Below are 21,191 nucleotides of genomic sequence, written 5' to 3'. Positions count from 1 at the left end.
TCTTGACTCCAAGTTGCCCCACAGTGCCTTGGGAGAGTGCCAAGGAAACCCTAAAAGGTGGCATGATTGAATGGCTAAACAACCTCCAGAAAGACAGTGGAGCATAGTGAATAAAGTGGACCAAGGCAATGATCAGGTAAGCAGTGCTGGACTGATAACCTGTCCGGTGCTGAACAGGTAACTTACAAATCATCAAACAGCTACTGGAAGGGAGAGCAAATTTGGAGTCAAGAAGTCCTGGGTTCAAATTCTAACTCAGACACTTACTAGCCATGTGATCCTGGTTAAGTTACTTAATCTCTCAGTTCCTCATCTGTAAAATGGTGGGGTTGAATTAGATCACTTCTATGGTCCCTTGAAGCTCTGAGTTAATGAGCCTGTAAGAGGTAAACTGAGAAAGGAGATGATAAAGGATGCTACTCACCTCCTGACAGAGAATCAGTCAACTCAATACGTAGAACAAAGCACGCATTCTTGGACATGAACAACGTGGGAATTTGGTTTTGCTTAACTATGCATATTTGCTACAAGGGTTTGGGTTGGGGATGTGTGTGCAAAGGTAGGCAGGAATGAAAATGAATACTCTTTAATTGAAAAAATTTAATTAAAAAAGAAAATGGGTATAAAATACTACAAATAACGCCAGACATGGTTGATATATTGGTTAGTTTAATGAACTGAGGTCTTTTTCCTCTTTTTAAAAGTCTTTCTTATAAGGAATGGAAAAACTCTGGGAGGGAAAGAGAGCCATATATTGGGAACTATAAGTGATGTAAAAACAAAAGCAATCAATAAAAATTAACATAAAAAAATTAGAAAGTAGGAATGCTTGGCAATGATAATATCTAGAGGGCTCGAACTCAAAAAAATTTTAACTACTGTTTTTGTAGTATCAAGTGTGCCTCGAGCAGGAGTGTGTACATATGGCTCATCTCTCCTGTTTGTCTTTTGTTTTTGAAAATCGGATTTAGATTGATCAAAACTACTGATGTTATCTTCAGAGAACTAAGGACCTCCTCCGTTACTGTTTAACAGGGCTGTATAGCTCCTCCTAACCTGTCAACAGCTGGAATGCTTTCATGTCCTGAAAGAGGAGAGAAATCTATCACAATATCATCCCAGCCTCCATTAAACTGAAACTAGGTCTACTTTAAGAAACCACTTATTTTCACCATGGATTAGAACTAATGAGTAATTCTTGACCTATTTCTCTAGCTTTCTACCCATTTCAATTTGGACACTCCCTATGGTTTTTTAGCTTCATTCTTTATTATGGCACAAACTCTAGGATGGATGATCGATATGGACTGTAAGACTACTCAAGTGAGAGATTTTAGCTTGTCTTTCAAAATCCCAGAATGCCAAAAGAGAGCCAACAGTTCTCTCCAGCTTTCATTTGAGACAGAAAGTTGTGTTCTGTTGTTATAAACAGAACAGAAAGACCACAAGATCAGAGTTCAGTATCTAAACTTAGAATCTGCTGTGTTCAGTTCAGGAGCTAAGAAAAAGCTTTTCCTTCCCATTACTGGTTGATAGCCCAAACTTGCAACAAAGACCAGACAAAGGAGAAAGTGGTTTGATCTCTGGGGTCCTGCTAATGACACAGAATCTTAAGTTCCTTCAGTAGAGCTTCAAATGGCAGAATTAAGTCCTTTAGAATTAGGACTGTGGTTGAGGTATGTGACATAGCCTAAAACACCCAGGACTTTGCATTAAAAAGCTCCAAAATGGGAGTTTTTAACCTGGGGGCCATGCATTTGATTTTTTATATTTTCAATGTAATTTATTTCCTTGGTAATCCTGTGTATTTTATTTTATGAATTTAAAAATATTATTCTGAGAAGTCTAGGCTTCACCAGACAGCCAAAGGAGGACATGACACCAAAAAAGGGTGAAAACTCTTGCTCCAAAAAGAACCTACCCGAATGCCAAGCCCTTTGTCTTTATTGGTGTTGGACCAAGAAATAAATTCTGCCTTAGTTTTATGAACAGTATCCTGTAGGCCAACAGATAATTGGCTAGAATTCTCTCTCTACAATCTGAGATGGAGTATTAGCTATCTTTTCTGATGATCTTATAGTGTAGGTTTATAAAAAAACTATATAGAGTTATATTTGCCCTAGCATCATTCAGTTAAAAGCTCCATGAGGGTAGGATCTCTACCTTTCTTTGTATCCCCAGCACTTACAGTACATAATAAACATTAGTTGTGTGTTCAACCTTCGTTGCCAAAGAAGACCATGCCATCAGAGAAATAATGACATGACTTGCACTTGACTTTGTTTTGAGTGAGGGAGGGCTGTGCAGATCACCAGCCTTACTTTTCCAGAACCATCTGAATACAGTGACCAGATATTCCTCAGGATGACTGGAGATGACCCAGGATGAGGCAACTGGGGTTAAGTGACTTTCCCAAAGTCACACAGCTAGTGAGTGTCAAGTGTCTGAAGTGAGATTTGAACTCAGGTCCTCCTGACTCCTGCACTGGGGCTCTATCCACTGCACCACCTAGCTGCCCCTATTAGTTGTTGACTAATATAAGAAACCCACTTTTGTTGGGTACCAGTTTTTGATCTTGGGGGGTTTTATTGTTGTTTCTTCTTTATTTCTATCTCTGGGGCATGAATAGGGGTCAACATCAGGAGGGAGTTTTGAAGATTCTACTTGAATATGTAGACCCCCATGCCAGTGAATCAGAGCTGGTATTTAATTCTGTCATCTATGTATAAGCAGAAACATGAGCCTGGAGGTGGGCTTAGTTGAAATGCATGCTCATTCAGTACTCGGGATTTAGAATGACACTCCAGTTTACAAGAACTACTGAATTAAATGTAAGGATAAAGATTTGATTTTAATATTAAAACATCAGGAAAATATTTCATAAGAGAAGAAAAGAAGGAAGGAATACAGGAAGGAATGAAGAAGGGAGGGAGGAAAACATGGAGGGAGGAAGAGTAGGAGAGAGGAAGGAAGGAGGGAGGGAACAAGGAAGAGAGGAAATGGAATGAATGAATGAATGAATGGAGAGAAAAGAAATAATTTGGGGAGATAACATCATTTGCGTATATGAGCCTTACATAAAATTTTAGAGAGATTTTATCTGTCAGTCAACACCCTCTGAACACAAGCAGCGTATACCAGAACAGACCATTCGAAGGGTTTACTCCCTAATTCACCTCTTGGTCATGTCTGTAACACAGTACTAGCTTATGTATTTAAACAAGCAGTAGCCTTGGGCTTATTTTTCGTTTCTGTTTTGGTGTATCTATCATTCTGAGCTCACTGATGAGTGGAACCCTCCCAAACCTCCGCAGATTTTCTGTATTTCAAAAACTTGATGTAGTAGGAGTGGCATTTTCTATCGCCTTCAATGAATGTTCTCCCTCACCATTTCATTTGCCCACAGTTCCAACAATGATGGACCTGCTGCTCACTGGTTAATGCTCTGGAAAGCAAAACTCCTAGACTGCCTCATAGAGACTGTATAAGACACGTGATACAGACCTGGAAGCGAGATGAGAGCCACAACATAGCAGCTACATGGAGTAAACATGAGAAATAGCAAACGGGCGGGGGATAGAAGAGGACAGAGATAAGTTTAGGGTTCTGGTGCTCTTTTGGATGCTGTGCCAGAACCCAGAGCTTCAATTCTACACCTGTGCTAAAATGGAAATAATGAAACTAATCTGACACCTGGAAGTAAGTGACTAGATCTGGCCCTGACCTACTATGGCAGGGAGACAGGAGGGTTAACTGCAAGTCAACTAGCACCATAGGGAGGCAACTGGGAATGGCAGCCATTTAGGAATGGGTCTTTATGGTGTTTAAAACTCAATCCAATTTGCTATTTCCTTGCCACTTTTTCATTAAAAATATTTGTTTTTTATTCATGCATCACAGCCTGTGAATTTGAATATACTACTACCCAAATAGTACCATGACCTTAACTGTAACTGAGAGCTGGGATATTGCAGCCTTAAGTAAATAAATGCTAGCCATTATCATCATCAACCACATCCTTCTCCTCCTCCTCCTCCTCCTCCTCCTCCTCCTCCTCCTCCTCCTCCTCCTCCTCCTCCTCCTCCTCCTCCTTAGTGGGTTCCAATATAACAAGGGGAAATAAAGAGCAAAAGGAAGAAAAAATAAAGAGAAGAGCATGACACTGATTGAAGTTGTTTTTTTAAAGAGCAGTTTAAGAAACTAAAGTCATTTTTTCTAGAAGAAAAAGCAATTTCCATTATTAGATGGATTGGGGTTAGATAGATTAACAATGAAACTGGGGAGTACAGATATGACAGATGCTGCAAAGAAATTTTAAAAAGTAATATTTGTGTGAAATTACTATTTCATTGTATATTGGGCATTGTACTGACAGCTTAACTATATTCTGACGAGGACTGGATCATCTTTACCCAAAAAACTCACTGGTGTTTTGGGATTTTTTAACCCCAATACCATAACCTTCACATAAATCTCACTCCCCAAATCTGCAAACAGGAAGTGGTTATAAACAAAAAACGTGTTCCCCTACACACAGAAGAAAAAAAAATAGTCAGGAGGAGATTTACTACTGTAAAAGCAGTCAACCTGTCAAACTCACTTAAGATGAAGATTTAATGGAAAAGACCTGTAGTATCTGAGAAATAAATACAGATGTATTTTGCTTTGTGCAATAAATGTGTTCCTGAGGAATTGTGGAAAAAATAAATGACTAGATGTGTAAAGAGAATTGCTGTAAATCAAGATACTTTAAATGACTCTGCTAAGGCATTCCTCTTCCTTGTGATACATGTTATCAAGTGAGATAGCATCTGTAAAGAGCTTTGCAAACGTTACAAATAAATGCTAGTTATGAGGAGGAGGAAGAGAAAGAGGAGGAAGAAGAGGAAAAGGAAAAGGAAGAAGGGGAAGAAAAGGAGGAACATTCTCATCATCCCAAAATTTTAAATGCCCCCCCATACCTTTAGAACTCTACTATGACCTTATTCCATTAATTATCCCTCCTCTCTTTACATCTTTGACTTTACCCCTCCCTTGACTTTTTCTTCTCTATTGTTGTATCCTCTAAATGGGGGTGGGGTGGGAATAAAGCCTTCTCATAAGATTTTCCTCAAGTCCTACTCTCCACTCAAACGACTATCCTCTCTCCTTTCCCTTACCACCCTTCTAGTTAGAGAAATCCCCATTTTACTCTTATATCCCCTTGAAACCTGGCTTTCACCTCCTCCCCACTCTATTGAAATAAGTCTCTCAAAACTCACTAAATCCAATAGAGTTCACCTATTCTCATCCTCCTTGACCTCTCTACACTACCTGACAGGTTAAATAGTCCTGCCTTCATGAAAATCTCTTCTCCCCTCCCTCTGTAGATACACTTCTGCAGTTGCTACAGTCCCACCTGGAAGAAAGTGTTCTTGCCACCAAAGTTCTTAACATTATCAAATAGTTCAACAACAGAAAGAAATATGGTTTTTATTGGAAATGATGAAAGAGATGATGGATTAGTATGGTCCCTTTCTGTTTAACGCTTCCTGTACATGCCACCTCCCCTTTCCCCCCCAGCCCCATTTAGAATGGGAACTCTTTGAGAGTAGTCTCTGCTTTTCCATTTGAATCCCCAGTGCTTAGCTTAGTGCTCATTCCATGGCTATAAATTTTCCTCTTTCTCTTCCTGCCTCTCTGGGTGTTCTCTTCTCATTCTCCATCACTAGTTTCCTTTCCTCTTTCCACCCCTTAAATTTAATAAGGTTTTCTCCCCTTAGCTTATTCTTTGGTTACACTCTTTACCCTGAGATCATATTTACTCCTTTAATTTCAATTGTAATATCTAGAAGGACCTCTTTCTCGAGCCCTGGCCTCTCTCCTGAGCTCCAGACTCACAATTCCAGTTTCCAGCCAGATATTTCCATCTCAATGACATCTCAAATCCAACTTGTACAAAACCAAATTCATCTTCCCTCAAAAAAAAATGGTTCACCATACTGACATTCCTACATGCAGTTAATGGCACCAACACCTCTCAAAACCTCAGAAATACCTCTGACTTCTCCCTCTTTCCACCCCAACATATCCTTCGTATCGTTAATTCCTATTGATTTCAACTCAGCAGAATCTCTTGCATTTGCTCCTCTTCCAGACTCTCCCTGTCACCCTTAGGTCAGGGTCCCATTATTTCTCATATGAATGATATGTTAATAACTCTTCATTCATCTTTGACTCTCTGAGCTCCAAACCATCCTGTACATTACTGCCAGATTGAAGTCCCTAAAGTACAATTCTGTTCATGTCACCACTTCCTCTCCTAAACCTTCAATGGGAACCCATGGCTTTTAGAATAAAGTTCTAGCTATAAGCTTCATGAAATCAGGAATCATGTTGTCTCTAACCTTCATATCTATCTAACTTTGGAGCACAGTGTTCTGCACATCAACAGCAGCTTCATAAATATTTTTTGAACTGACATTCAAGACCCTCCATGATCTGGCTCCAAATTACCTTTCTCATCTTATATTCCACTACGAACCCATCCACATTTCCTATCCTCCAGTTAAACTGGACTACTTAATTACCCTGAAAGTGGCCCCACACTTTTCATACCTCGTTTGCATTCTTCTTCAAATGACCTTCCTCCTATACCTCCTATACCATCTCCTATACCTCCTCATCCACTGAGTTCCAGTTCAAATGACCCCTCCTCAAAAAAAAAAGAATCTTCCCTAATACTTCCAGCCAGAAGGAACCTCACTTTTCTCTAAACTATCACAGCATTCTGTACTTTGCTTACTTATATGTCACGACATGCTACTCTGTATTGCAGTTATTTGGGTTCAGTCTTATTTGTCCTACTGGACAGCTGCATGAGGGTCATGATACATCTTATCTGTCTTTGTATTCACCACAGAACATAGAACAGTGCCCTGAATGTAACAGGTGTTCGCTAAGGGTTTGTGAATTTGTGTAGAAAGGAAGCTTATAATTTGAAAGAACACTATATTACATTTTTCAGTGATGTAAGAAAATTCTTTTGTAATAAGAATGATAACCTTTTGATTTATCTGTTTTATAAGCTTATATTTTCTTATTTATAGTAAACCATACCTGTACATATAGCATTATGTGCATCTATCATTCCCATTAGTCTCTTCCTCATATCAGCCAAGATTCCCATTCCCTTCTGCCCTCCTTTGCCTAAATGGATACTTCCCAGCTGGCTGTTAAATGGTCCACTTGCTTGAGCTTCTTATCCACATTCTTATGCTTATGCACTGTAACAAATGCCTCAATAGTTCACTCTGTAGAATTAAGTCCCTCTTTCTATGATATCACACGAAGCAGAATGGAACAGAGACGATGCATTATTGCTATTAGCAAAAACCACACTGCTGGACAGAGATTATGCCCTGAAAACTGACCAGATGCTCCATGATATCATCAATATCACTCCCTCAAAAGCTACTCAATTTCATGTCCTACACCCGATGGTGTAATGACCTACACAGCAAATCCCCCTCAAGTAAGGTAGCCAAGCCAATTCCTTATTTGCTAATGAAACAGCTGCAGCCTGAGTATCTGCTCAACCATTTTTAGGAATGAACTACTCCCCCAGAGTACAGAAGAGGCTACATAATGCACCCTATGTATTTTTTAATTCACTCAAAGAAGGCTCACCTGATTGATGTATTTTATGAAGTTTCCCCTGAAGTTGCCAAAAATTCACAAATTACTTAATCCAATCCAACTCTCCTTAAATCCTTGCAACAACAGAATGCACTCACTATTGGGCATCTGAATTTGTCCAGAGTCACAAAGGTGTCTTGTACTCACCATCATCAATTCCAGGACGGCCCATGAAGTGAGCCTGGACCCACTTTTCATCTTTGCCATACTCATTCTTGGCCATTAAGGTGTAGACACCATTGTTCATGTGAGTAGGATTATCCAGCTGAAGGCAGCCATGGTATTCGGTGTGATTGGTAACATGTATTTTAGTACAGATGTACTTAGACTCATTCAGAATGGCCCCTTGATAGAACCACTGCAGCGTTGGTTTGGGGTTTCCTTTCACAGTGAATGGAATGCACCAGTGGTGGTCTGAGGTTGGAGATTCGAGAAATGTGATAGTTGGCGCAACTAAATTAAAAGAGAGAGAGTTAATAGCACCCAAAGCCCTGGAAATATCCTCCCCCTTTTGTGCTTATGCTGGGGGAATTTTCTCATTAATTATTAGATTAGAATGTGTAGTGTACCAGCAACTTTGGAAACCACCAAATTTCTTTATTGCATCACCGTCAAATTTGGGTTAGGTTTCCTCAAAGAAATCACAGAAAAGTCCTTCTTACTCCACTTGCAAACCCACACATTGTCTCCATCAGTCTTCTCCCATCCCTCCCTCAATGGACTCATATTAAAAGAGATCTAAGCCTGGATAAATCTCTAAGGGAATTCCAAAGCTGGGAGAGGTCTGACTGACATTTCTTTTTATTTATGACTTACACTTCCCTCCATGTTACCTGGATTTACTCAAGATAGTGACGACCAAAAAAAAAGGGAAAGAAATTATCTGCCATGAACAGAAGTAGGAAGGAAAGCACTGGAAATTATGCACAAAGTCTAAGAAAACCTACACATATACTAACACACATACTATCAGTATATATATGTGTGTATGTGTGTGTGTGTATATGTATATATACATATACACACACATATATAGTGACAGGAAACAGCATGGCATTATGGGATATGCACAGTGGACCTCAAGGTCCTTGAGATCAGGGACTAATTCTTTTCTATCTTTGTATATTCAGAGTCAAGCTAAGTGCCTGGCACAAAACAGGGGCTTAATGAGGGTTTACTGAATTGAACTAAACACTAGAAAGGACAATGGTAATCGTTCACTTCTTTAACAGATATTTACTGAGCGCCTACTATGCACAAGTCACTATTCTAGGTATTGTGGAAGATAACGTGATAAATGAAACATAGTTCTAGGTCTTATGAAGTTCTGAGAAGAAAAAACTATAAATAAAATAATGATATGTGGGGGGGAAGTGGCTGCTAATGCTTACTCTGATTATGATCTATAATAAATTGGTATTTTACACTAGCAAAGATGGTCATTTAAAGCTAGCTTGTCATTTGTCTAAGTTGTGGATCTGTGTTGGAATTCCAGAGATAACATGACAATAATCTTACTTTCTAAATGTCTATATTCATCCCTAGATGCTGGCAAAAGGATTACAGGTTATTTCAAGTCTGAGAATAAACTAATCTATCTATGCTTTAGAAAAAATCACAAGTATTCTCAGATGACTCCTGCAAATCCAAGTTTCTTGCCCTGATTTAACAGTAAGGCCCATAAAACCTTAAGTGACTCACCCAAGGTCACACAACTAGTGTCAGAGCCAAGGACTGGCACTCAGACCATCTGCCTTCTAGTCCAATGGTCTTCTCACTCATTATTCTGTCTCCTGTAACTATATCTGTATATATATATATACATATTTATGTATGTACATATTTATGCACATATATACATAGGCTTATACATACACACATTAAATTTCAAAAAGAAGCCCCAATCAGAAGTCCAAAGTTTAGTGAACAGGCTAACTGACTGCTAAAGTGGAGGTGTTAGGATGGTGGAGGAAGTATCTGTAATTAGTCTTCACGTCCTTACACTACCTACATTCTAAACCAGGAGTTCATAACCTGGAATGCTTTGGTTCCAGGGGATAGAAAAACAATTATCTCTTTATTTCAAAATAATTAGTTTCCTTGACAACTGTATGGACTTTATTCATTTAAAAACATCATTCTGAGAAGGGGTCCATAAGCTTCACCAGACTGCCAAAGGGTCTCAGGATACAAAAAAAAAATGGCTAAAAACTCCTGCCCTCATTCCTGGCAATAGTGGACACATGAACGCTAACAGAATCTTAACTGAAGCATGAGTTCCTCACTGAAGAATTCACCATTCAATAATGTCTATGTATTTCAGTCCAGGCAACTTTTCATAGAATATAACAGCATATAAAAGTTGAAGAAAAAGGCCAATTACTTTCACTAGCCAGGCAAAAACTCCATTCACCAGAACTAACCATGTATGCTGAAGTTTTATACTCATAAGTTGTGTGTCTCATTTTAAGAAAATCCATTGGCAAAGAAGTGTCCTTATATAATAGATCAATTAAAGGGTAGTTATTAATTTTTTCAAAGTAGTTCTTCAGTTTACAGAAGGATTTGCCAAATCTTTCCTTAAAATATTTTTTTTCAAATAAGCTTTAGGAATATTACTCTATTTGAAAATAATCATTTAATCTCAATACTTTAGGACCATATCTATTCTGTTATACACAAAACTCACCTATAAAACCAGAATTATGATTCAAAACTGAAAACTGGCTATCAAAATCCACCTTCCACAAAGAAGATTGAGGGCAATGCTTTACCTTCCAAAAATCTGCTTTTATTCCAGGACAAACCACTTCTACCACCATGCCCAGAGAATGCTGAATAATCCAAGAAACCTGATTAACAGAACTGAAAGTGAAGGGTTCTCTTCACATGGTCATGGGTAAGACTGGCTTCAGATTCAATTCAATTTAACAAATGTTGGTGAATGCTCCCAAACTGACAAACAATGGGTTCATTACTGGCTGAGCATGGTAGCAATACTGGTTGTCAGAGAACCAAAGCTTGATATATCTTATTCGGCATGGAATTGCCAACTATGGCTATGTGTCTACACAAATATGATAACATGTATACATATATGTACATATGCACAATTAATGTGTATATCTATGAATAATCAATATCCCAATGTAGCTAAAAACATCATTATTACCTCTACTGACTCAGAACTTGAAGTACTTTGAACAAAGGAAATAATTTTGAACAAAAAAGAGCAAAATTTTCAAAATGGGTGTATAACTTGGGACTTTCATCTTGTGATACATAATGTCTTACCTTATTTTCTATTAAGACAAATAATATCTTCATTCACAAAACATATAATACTTTGATAAAGTTGCATTACTTTTGAAAAATATTCCATAGGGAAAAAAAAAACCTTTTGTGTTTAATTGGGTAAAACAGGAATGTGCTGGTAATTATTTAACAACCAGCTTTCTGAAAAACAAAACCTATGCAGAACACATTTTTAAGTGGCGTCTGCATTATCAGCATTTCCTCCATCACTTCCTGAAATTTGGACAATCAACAAAACCACAAAGAAAGCCTTGATTGTAGCATTTGCAAATTTCCAAAGTGCACGTGCTCACACTGAAAATTTAATAACAGTCCCTCATGAGCTAATAGTAGCTGGCTTCAGCACACCCCTGAGACCTATACCTATAACCTAACCAATCCAGTGGTAAATTAATGGGTGTTTACTGTATCATAAACATACAGACATTCACATACACACACACAACTTGCCTAAAAATATTCCCAGATATTAACCCTTTTATTGGCATCATGGAAGCCTTGATTTTTTTTTTTTTTTTAGCAATCTGATTATCCGGATTCAAATCATAGATTAAATCAACAAAATAAGGCCAACAGACTCAAAAATATATACTTAAAAGGAAAAGAAAAAAACAATAGGACAAGTCCAAGAGTGTAAAAGAGTGTGAGAGAAGAGAAAAAAAGAAATCAAAAGATACTTTAAAGAGGATTCGACCAAGTAAGAGAAACCGATAAGAGAGAGATGTCAAAAAAGAACGGAAGTCAAGGAAACCAATAACCCTAGTTACGTACACATTGCACATTTTGTAGGTTTTGCTAACATACTGGACAACATCATTGATTAATGACCCGAAAGCCAAAACAGGAAAGGGAATTTTGGCCAATATTATCTGTTATTGAAAATGTATGCCCGTCTATTTACGTACAATGCACCGTGAGGTTGACAGTATCTTGCGCTTCTCCTACTATGTTTTCTGCCACACAAGAGATTTGTTTTCCACTGTCATCAGATGAAATGTTAGTTATCTTTAAGGAGGCCGATGACTTGCTTGTTTCATTCTACAAATGAATAAACAGAACAACAGCAACAGAAAATCAATTGTTAGAAACCCAAGAGTGAAACAATTTTGTGTTTCCTCACCCTTTTGCAAAAGCAAGAAAAGAAATCACAAAAGCTTCCTTGCCTATACCTAGCTCAGGGTCATAAAGTAAGGCATAAAAGAGTTACTTTCACCTTTCTAGATGTCACATTCGCAGGTGGTACAGCTAAAACACTCCTTTATTTGCCACTTACCTTTTTCCAAGGAAAAAGACTACAAGGAGTTTGACTCACCTGGCTTATCTTGTCACCACGACCTCACTGTGGATATATAGACTTTGCCATCTATGAGGTGTACATAAACTAAAATGCAAATTTGCTTGTATCACACAATCTGCACTGGCCTTTCTTGATTAAAGACAGATGGAAAATAAATGTAAGTCAAAACTCACTTTCCATTTCTATTTGTATTCTGGAAAATATTAAATGATGATCACCGGGTTTAATACTATCTCAAGGAGAAATATCATGTGTCTGAATTATTACACAGCTGAACATAAACCTTACCATATGTTTGGAAACCAGATTACCGACTTCCCAGGATACATCAGGAGTTGGATGTCCTGATGTGTTACAAAACAATGTGATGGACTTCCCTTCCTCAACTGTGAGATTGGGCGTGATCAGATTTGCTGATGGTACAACTAGAGAACAAGAAGGAAAAACAGTCACATACTTAAAGAGTGGAATGCTATGGGGAAACAAAAGCAATAGAATAGATACTCCAATGAATTATCCAGCCCTGTGAAACCAATCATGGATATTTATGTTGAAATACAAAAGGGAGCCAAGTTCAAGAGTGCTACAGATTTAATATGGACAAAAAATGCTCTGCCATAATTTTTAAATTTCCCCTTTTGTTATCATGAATTTGACCAACACTGTTTTCCAAGACAAAGTACAGAAAAAAAAGTATTACAATTGAAGCCATGAATCTTCATTATAAATAACTTCTTTTGTACATTTCAAATTTAGCATGGTAGTTCTAATACTACCCTACTTATCTGTGTTCCTTTCTAAATTTCATTCTCCTATATTTTTAAAATTGATCCTTTTTTACTTCTTTCCTTTAGTTTTGTTTTAGAATCACTATCCCCATCCCTGCACTGTCCTTCTAAAACTTTCCTCCTCCAAAAAATAAATAGGTCTCCCTTGTAACAAGTAAGTAGAGTCACACAAAATACCACCAGATGCTGGCCACATTTGAAAACATGTCTTATTCTGCACATAATCAATCCATCACCTGTCTGCCAGGAGGTGAGAAGCATCATTCATCACAAGTATTATGTTGTTTTCCTTTTCCACTGTTTTCTTTTACAAAAATGTTCTAGTCATTGTATTGTTCTGTGTGTTCTGCTCATTTCACTCTCCATCAGTTCATAATAATCCTCCCATGTTTCTCAGGATCTGCCCCTTTCATCATTTCTTAAAGTACAATATTTCATTACATCATAATACCATAATTCAATCAGCCATTCCCCAATTGACTCTTTCTTAGCTTCTGAATATACCTTTTGGCACCAACACTTTACAAAGTGCTTGTAAAGGACATTACAGAATAATACATTTTGCTTATCTGTGCATAATCCTAGCATTTCCTCATACAAACATGTTGATTAAATTACATGTCCCTCCCCTTCTCCTTTCTCTTATATTTTTTCAAAAGCATTAAAATCCCGAGGTTCTTTAACATAAATCTAGAGGTGTTCAATTTCTTCATCTGAAAAGTGAGGGCATTTGACTATATCTTTTCCAGCTTTGATAATCCATGATTCTATGGTTCTAGAACAAAATATTTAATAACAGTTCTCTTTCTCTTTTATTTTTTCAAATAACCCTGGAGAAGGTGGGGAAGGGATCAGAAAGGAGTTTACTCTTTTTGATTGGTTTGTTGTCAGGGACAAAAGGTCTGGGAGGGAGGAAGTGAGAGTGTCATTGGACTTCCTGTAGAAAAGACTCAATCCCTTGAAATAAGAGTACCAGGTCCCAGCAACAGTCATGAGAGTGCTTTTTTGGGGGAGAGGGGGGCAGAAGATGTCCTGGAGTACATTTTTTTGTCACTGGCCATTTACATCACAGCCTCGGATCCTGAGTTGGACAGTGAGGCTAGAGTAGAAGTGGCTGGGAATGCCACAGCAGCTGTTGAAAAAGGCGACGTAGTGTCTGAAGCCTATGGAGATGATGATTTTTTTTTACTTAAGGAACATGAAGATAGTTATGAGGAAGAAGATAAGAAAACAGCAGATAATTGGAAGATGATGACCCAGACACTGACAAATCTGATACTGATGACCTAAAGGAATTTTCAACTGGAAAAGAGAGATATAACCAGGAGGTGGGTTGCCTTCTTCTCTTAGAGTCAGGAATTTGTCTCCTAATGAGATTAACCACTCTCCCACCCCCATCTCCCAGCCTCCTGGAAATGCTCAAATCAGCTCCAGGAAAAGGTACAGAAATTGTATGCACAGAAGATAAAGGAAGAGATGAATATGAACGACATTATCCAGGGGAAGAAGGAATTTCAGAAGCCCAGCATCTATGAGAATCTTATCCAGTATTGTTCAATTGATGGGCTTCGCACCAATTATCCCAAGGATATGTTTGATCCCATGGGTGATCCCTAAGGATTCCCATTATGAGGCACTAACCAAACCACAGAAGATAGAAATGGACAAGTTGGAAAAAAACAAAAAAGGAAAGAATAAAAATTGAGTTTGTGACATACACCAAGAAGGACACCATAACCAATACCACCACAGGAAGAGTAAGTTGGATTCTGCTGACCCAGTGACAATGGCAGCCCAGCCTACCAACTTTACCACCTTAGCTACCCTGCCAGCTATTGTCATGGTGACAATCAGTGCTAGTAGCTCCAAGACCACAGGCATCTCAGCTCTAGGCACCATTGTGAAGACAGCCAAGCAATGATAAACCTGGTACAGGGTTAGACACATTTCTTGTTGAAGGACAGGAAATGCCAGAACCATGACTCCAAGATGTGGAATACCCCCCTGGACATGGTATCCCATGCACTCACTGGATTAAGGCTTTCCAAAGAGCTTCCCATCAACAAAGGATGGGTTTCTGTCTTAACATCCCTGACAAAATATTCCTAGTCCTAGTGAGAGAATCTGTAGTCTAGTCATCCAGAAGGACCCTTGTTACCAACTGGAGGTATTACAGACTGCTTGCTGCCATATTAATTTGGCATCCATTGCTCTATTAAAAGTGCTATATCAATATTTTTTAAAAGTAACCCTTCCACATCTAAAGAGTTCTCAAATCTTGAATGACTGGAGATTACTAATACTGAATAGGCTTTTAGTTCCAAGATATTTTTCAGATATATTAATCATATGCCATCTTTTCTTTTGCATTTCCATATCTTCTACTAAAAGAGAAAGATCTGATGTGACATATGTCTAATGCATCCACCAAGCGTTTATTAAGCATCTATTGTACATAAGGCACTGGGGCCACAATGATAAAATAGCCCCTGGTTTCAAGGGGCTTAGGTTTTATTGAGTAAGTAAACAGATCATTCTATACATGATATTTTGAGGAGGAGGGAGGCCACTCTAACAAATAGGGAAATCAGAAATGCCACCCCTATGAGGTGGCAGGTGAGCTGAGCCTTAAAGGAAACTAGAAAATGTTCTGCAGAAGAGGCTGGGGGAAGCTATCTATGTAAAAACAAAGATGGAAAATAGAATACCACGTTCAAAGAACAGCAAGAAAGCCCATTTGCTTGGAAGGGAGGATGCATGAAGGAGAGTCATTTTCATTTCACTTGAAAGGTACTAGAGTCAGATGATGAAGAGATTTACAAGCCCATCGAGGGAGTCTGCATTTTACCTTTCAGGTAAAAGGGAGTCCCTGGGGTTCCCAAACAGGGAAATGACATGATCAGGCTTGTGCTTTAGGACAAGCATTTTGGCAGCTTGAGGAGGATAGCTGGGAAGGGAAATACTGAAGGCTGGGAGTCTGATCCGGTGGCTATGAGAGGAGTCCAGTCAAGATACAACAAGGACCTGAGCTAACTAAAGTAGTAGTTATGTGAGTATTTTGAAGTCATATGTGAGAGATGCAATAGAGGTAACTTTTAGTAACTTATTTCAGGATAAGTGAGGTGAGGGAAAGGGAGGGGTCAAGGACAATATCAAGGCTGTACATCTGGGAGCCTGGAAGAATGGTGGTGCCTTTGATGGGAATGATAGCTGAATCCATGGAAGATGGTGAGATCGCTAAGAGAAAGGGAACAGAGAGAAAAAATAAGAGGGTTCAGGGCAAAACTTTAGGGGAACTCCATGACTGGGAGTGGGGATGGGGGAGACAGTAATTCAAGAAAAGAAACTGGAGAGTGAACAGATAAGAAAGAGGAAAACTTGGAGACTGCAGTGTCACAAAAACCCCAGAGAAGAGATCCTTTCAGGTCAGGAATGTCAAATACTACGCAAAGATCCACATGGATCAGGACAGATATCACAAGGAAGAGGTCTAATTTTAAGTATTTAACATACCCCATGCAGCACCTAGAAGGAGCAGATACACAAGGAGCCTCACCTACTCCTCAGCTTTCCTACCAATGTTCCCTTCCCTTCTGTGTCTCTTGGCTGAAATTAGACCTCTCCATCCCCATCCTTATTGGAGGGGACCTAAAGTCCCTGCTCTACTTCTATCCACTCCCCCTTCCTAATACCAGCAAGTCAGAAAAGGCCATTCACACTGCTTGGATGAGTAGGAAATCACCTGCCATAAGGCTTCTGGTAGGAAGAACAACCAGGCTTTTCTGTTTGCCAGGTCACAGAGTCATCTGCCTCTGAGATCTAAGGACCCCTAAGCCTTGTGATCTGTCCTGAAGCCATACCCTTTGTACTTCCATCTTCTCTACAACAAAAACCCTACACTGTGTTGTCTCCCCAATTAAAATGGGAGCATCTTAAGAGCAGGAACTATCTCTCATTTTTCTATTTGTATCTCAAGACGTTTGCATGGATTTGGCATATAGCAAGCACTTAAGGAATGTGTCTTTTCATTAATACTTTTCATTTATATCATGAATAAAGTTGCAGCAGCGCCCACAAGGAAAGTTTTTGGGGTGCTTGTACTCCATGTGAACAAGTTCATTTGCAAAAGAAAGCAAGCTACTTTCTACAACTGCAGAAAATGAAGCATTCACCTTTTAGATTTCAAACCTTGCTTTTCTTTTTTAATAGCACTATTCATTCTAGTAAGCTAGCATGAACAAATCATTCTTCAAACATATTGAGTTTCTATATTATTCAAAATTACAAAAGAATTATAGGTTATTTAAATGAAAGTTAAGTCAAAACAAATTTAATAGTATACCAAGTTACAGTAGCCAAGTAAACTACAACTTGAACACAGAATAAAAACAATTTTGAAATGGATTCACTCAGGCTTCCAGGTCTCACAAAATACTATAATTTAACAGTTAAGGAAGGCATGACCCACAGGCCAGGAAAAAATAATACAGGCCTAAGGACAATTAATTTATTGTCACTAACGTTCATTTGGCTTTATCAGATCCTTCATCTTCACATTATTATAGACTGAAAGCCTTCTGTAAAGTAGCTCACTGGGAATATTTGAGAGGATGTTGGGGGTCAAGCCATCATACTCCAATACTCCAAAGGATTACTTCTGGGCATTCTTTCTAAGCATACACTTTCCCATTCATGCATGCTGACTCATCCTGTGTGCCCTCCCATAATTCTACCCACAGGCAATCCATCCAGAGTTCTAGGAGTTTTCCTTGTATTCTCTTCTCATTAGATGAATGACAGTGTAGCCAGGGAGCTATCCAGGCAGCTTTGTTGGCAATGAGCAGATAGAGTTCAGAGCCTAGGGTCAGGAAGACTAGAGTTCAAATCTGTCACTGTGTGACTGTGGACAAGTCATTTCCTTTGTCTGTCTTCCTTTCCTCAGCTGTGGATAATAATAGCACCTAGCTCCCCAGATTGTTGTGAGGATTAAAGAAGGTAATATATGTAAAGTGCATAGCACAGTGTCTAGCACTTAGTAGGCACTTTAATAAACATTTATTTCCTTCCTGTCCAGCAGTTATCCCTCAGTCGTACTATGTCTTTATTTTTCCAGTCATATAATTCTTTAACATCATCCTTTTTATAGCAGCTTTCCTAGATAATTCCTTAATTATAATATGTTTTAGCTTACATTCACTATGCATCATAACTTAAAAAGCCTTTTAAAAGACTCTGCACTATATAACTAATTAGCAACCATTCTAAACTAGCTAGGCTATGCCTACTATTGTTTCCCATCACATAGGGTGAATTTTGCTAGATTCCTCCATTCTTCCTCCCTCCAGGGAAAAATACAGGACAATTTAATAGACTGATATATTTCTGTGGCTAACATTATAATAGGTTCTGTGTCACAGTAGAACATATTCTAGCAGGGGAGGTAGAAGGGGTTCTATCTATTAGCATATGGAGTCCAAAGCAATAGGAAGAAATGTCCATACCAGACTACTGTTTACAAAAGGGAACAATTCACTTGTCAAAAGAATGGGATCTATTCTGAAAATGACATAGCAAAGTTTAGGAAAAACCAGGGAGAAAAAGATCATGAACACAACATTCTTATTAGCCCTAGACAAGATTTGTTTTTTTTTTCTTTCCAGGCCAAGTCTCAAGTCTGCCATAGCAATGCTATGGCATGCCCACAATCTAGGAATTTGTTTTCTTTTTCTGAAGCTTCCTTTGGTGGGAGGAGGGGCAGGGAGAGAGGAAATGGGAAGGGGCCAGGGGAATCTTTGGGCTTGTTTGTTTTACTTTTAATCATGGCAAAATTGTACCATTCTGCCCTTGCAGTTTCCAAAGGAAACTTGATGCAAAGTTGGCAAAGCCTGGGATTTTTAAATGAAAAGTCTTCCACAAATGAGTAAGCATCTGACTCATGCTAAATCTTCAACATTAATGTGCTGGCTTAAGATTCAGTAATGAAAAAAAAATCTGTACTTGAAATATCACTCTAAGTTTAATTAGTTCAATAAAAATGAATTGAGAGGCATTAATAAGAAAAGGCAGGACGAATAATTTGCCAGGCACCACTTACTTGCCTAATAAGATTTGAAACTGGAGCAAGTACACAATAAAAGCCCAAGCAATTCTTCCCAAGCTTTCTGCTCTTACCGTAACATGATCCCAACGATAAGAATCATGGATTTCATCCATTGGACTCCATGAAATTTTATTGTGTACCTCTGGAGATAAGTGAACTAATCTCACGAATAGTTACCTTAGTGTTTTCTTTCTTAAGTCGTGGATATTCCTGACACATTCTGCTACCCTTTAAGACCTCATCTAATCCAGCAAATATTTACTAAAAAACCTACTATGTGCAAGATAACTGTATTAGATACTGGAGATGCAAAGAAACTGAAAGAGTCCCTGCTATCCAAGAGATCACCATCTCAGACTGTAACAACAACTTATGTTTATCTGGCACTCAATAATTTACAAAATGTTTCCTCCCAACTCCCTGAGCTAAGCAGGGCATGTTTTCCCACCCCCATTTTTACAGATAATTGAGGGTCAAAGATTTGTCTGATGTCACGGAACTCCTCTGTAAAAGTCAGAACTCTAACCCAGGTATTCTGACTCCAAATCCACTGCCTTTGCCATTGTACTTCACTATCTAATCCATCTCCAACACAATATAATATGCATGCACAAAATCCATGTCCAAAATTGTTAAAAATGCCATTATTTATTATCCAACTATCAAGCTATAATAATCTTCATCTGTAAAATGAAGAGAGCTGAAGCAGTTACCTAACATTCCAGGTTTCTCATTGATGAAGTATAATCAGAGATAATGTACCGCAGGGGATAGAGAACCAGCTGCAGGACCCAGAAGACGGGTTCGAGCCCTGCCTCTGATACATATTAGCTGTGTAAGGTGTGTCCTGGGAAAGACATTCAATCTTGGCCTCAGTTTCCTCATCTGGAAAACAATGCGGTTGAGTTCCAGGGCCACTAAAGTCCCTTCCACTTTATTAACTGATAGCTGCCATCCGATTACCTTTATAAGAATTGGTTTGATGGTACTACAAGTAAGTCTTTGAGAAGTTTTGAACTAACCCTTAAATACAGTGAAGAGAAAATATAAAGAAGAAATGATTCTTTTTTTTTTCCAAGAAAGGATTCCTAAGAGGAAGAATTTAAATCATGCCTGTGAGAGGCAGCATGGTAGAGACAAACAGAGATTTGTCAAAGTCAAGAAGACCACCACTTAAATCAAGCTTCTGATAATATGCTGCCTAGGTGACCCTGAGCAAGTCAGTTAATCTATTAGTGCTCTAACCACTGGTGTCAAATTCAGTTAGAAACAGATCCCCTATAGACAGCATATCGGCTTAGAAACACACAAATGAGCATTATCTATGTTGTATTATATTTTTATTTATTTTGTTACACATTTTCCAATTATATTTTCATTTGGTTAGGGCTGCATCCACAAGTTCTGTGGCCTATGACCAAGAATCTGACATCTATCCTCTAAGAAACCTTCTAAGGTTAAGTTTCAGAAAAGTTATCAACCTGCATTGGTAGGGGTGAGTTTCTCCCACTATGGAGTTCCCTATTCCAGTGAAATAACAGATATAGTCACTACTCCTTTCCCTGTCCTGAAACATGCAATGCCACATTTTTTACCTGGTATCTGTTTCTGCACCAAAACTGGGCTAGTGATCTACATATGTACTTGACCCAGCTTACCATAACATTCATGCAGGGTGATGTTAAGAAATACGGTAGCAACCAGTACTTTGTCCTAAGTAGGGACCGTTCCAGGCAGTGTTATTGGGATAACACTTGACAGGATTTTAGAGAACTGAGGGGGAAAAAAAGAAAAAACAAGCTTTCTTTACCTAAGGGAAAGGAAGGACTATAGCCTGAGAATAGGAGAGCTGCCAGTGGACACTAAAAAAGGGATGACTCTGCTAAGATAAATTTTGCAAGACTGAGGTGAAAAAGAATGCCCAAAATTTATACTCAGCATCCAGAAAAGCTGGTCAATGGTGTTGTCTAATTTCCCAGAGCTGAATGGATCGAATGAGATCACATTTGGAAAG

General features: G+C 38.6%; 1 protein-coding gene and 1 pseudogene across 3 annotated transcripts in view; one reads left to right on the top strand and one right to left on the bottom strand.

The window, feature by feature from the left end:
* The window catches only part of NTRK2 (neurotrophic receptor tyrosine kinase 2), a 405,509-nt gene that overhangs the window by 309,231 nt on the left and 75,087 nt on the right, over positions 1 to 21,191 (bottom strand). For all 3 annotated transcript variants that reach the window (XM_072605907.1, XM_072605913.1, XM_072605917.1), the window contains exons 6-8: positions 12,578 to 12,714; positions 11,898 to 12,030; positions 7,825 to 8,130 (exon numbers count right to left, since the gene is read on the bottom strand). In XM_072605907.1, the coding sequence (XP_072462008.1) occupies positions 7,825 to 8,130; positions 11,898 to 12,030; positions 12,578 to 12,714 (576 nt within the window). The remainder of the gene's footprint in view (positions 1 to 7,824; positions 8,131 to 11,897; positions 12,031 to 12,577; positions 12,715 to 21,191) is intronic.
* On the top strand, positions 12,936 to 14,998 carry LOC140528990 (SAP30-binding protein pseudogene; annotated as a pseudogene).

This window comes from Notamacropus eugenii, chromosome 1 (assembly GCF_028372415.1).
Source record: "Notamacropus eugenii isolate mMacEug1 chromosome 1, mMacEug1.pri_v2, whole genome shotgun sequence".
NCBI classification, from domain to species: Eukaryota; Metazoa; Chordata; class Mammalia; order Diprotodontia; family Macropodidae; genus Notamacropus; species Notamacropus eugenii.
Note: the sequence above shows the minus strand (reverse complement) of the source record. Positions and strands in the feature narration are given on the sequence as shown.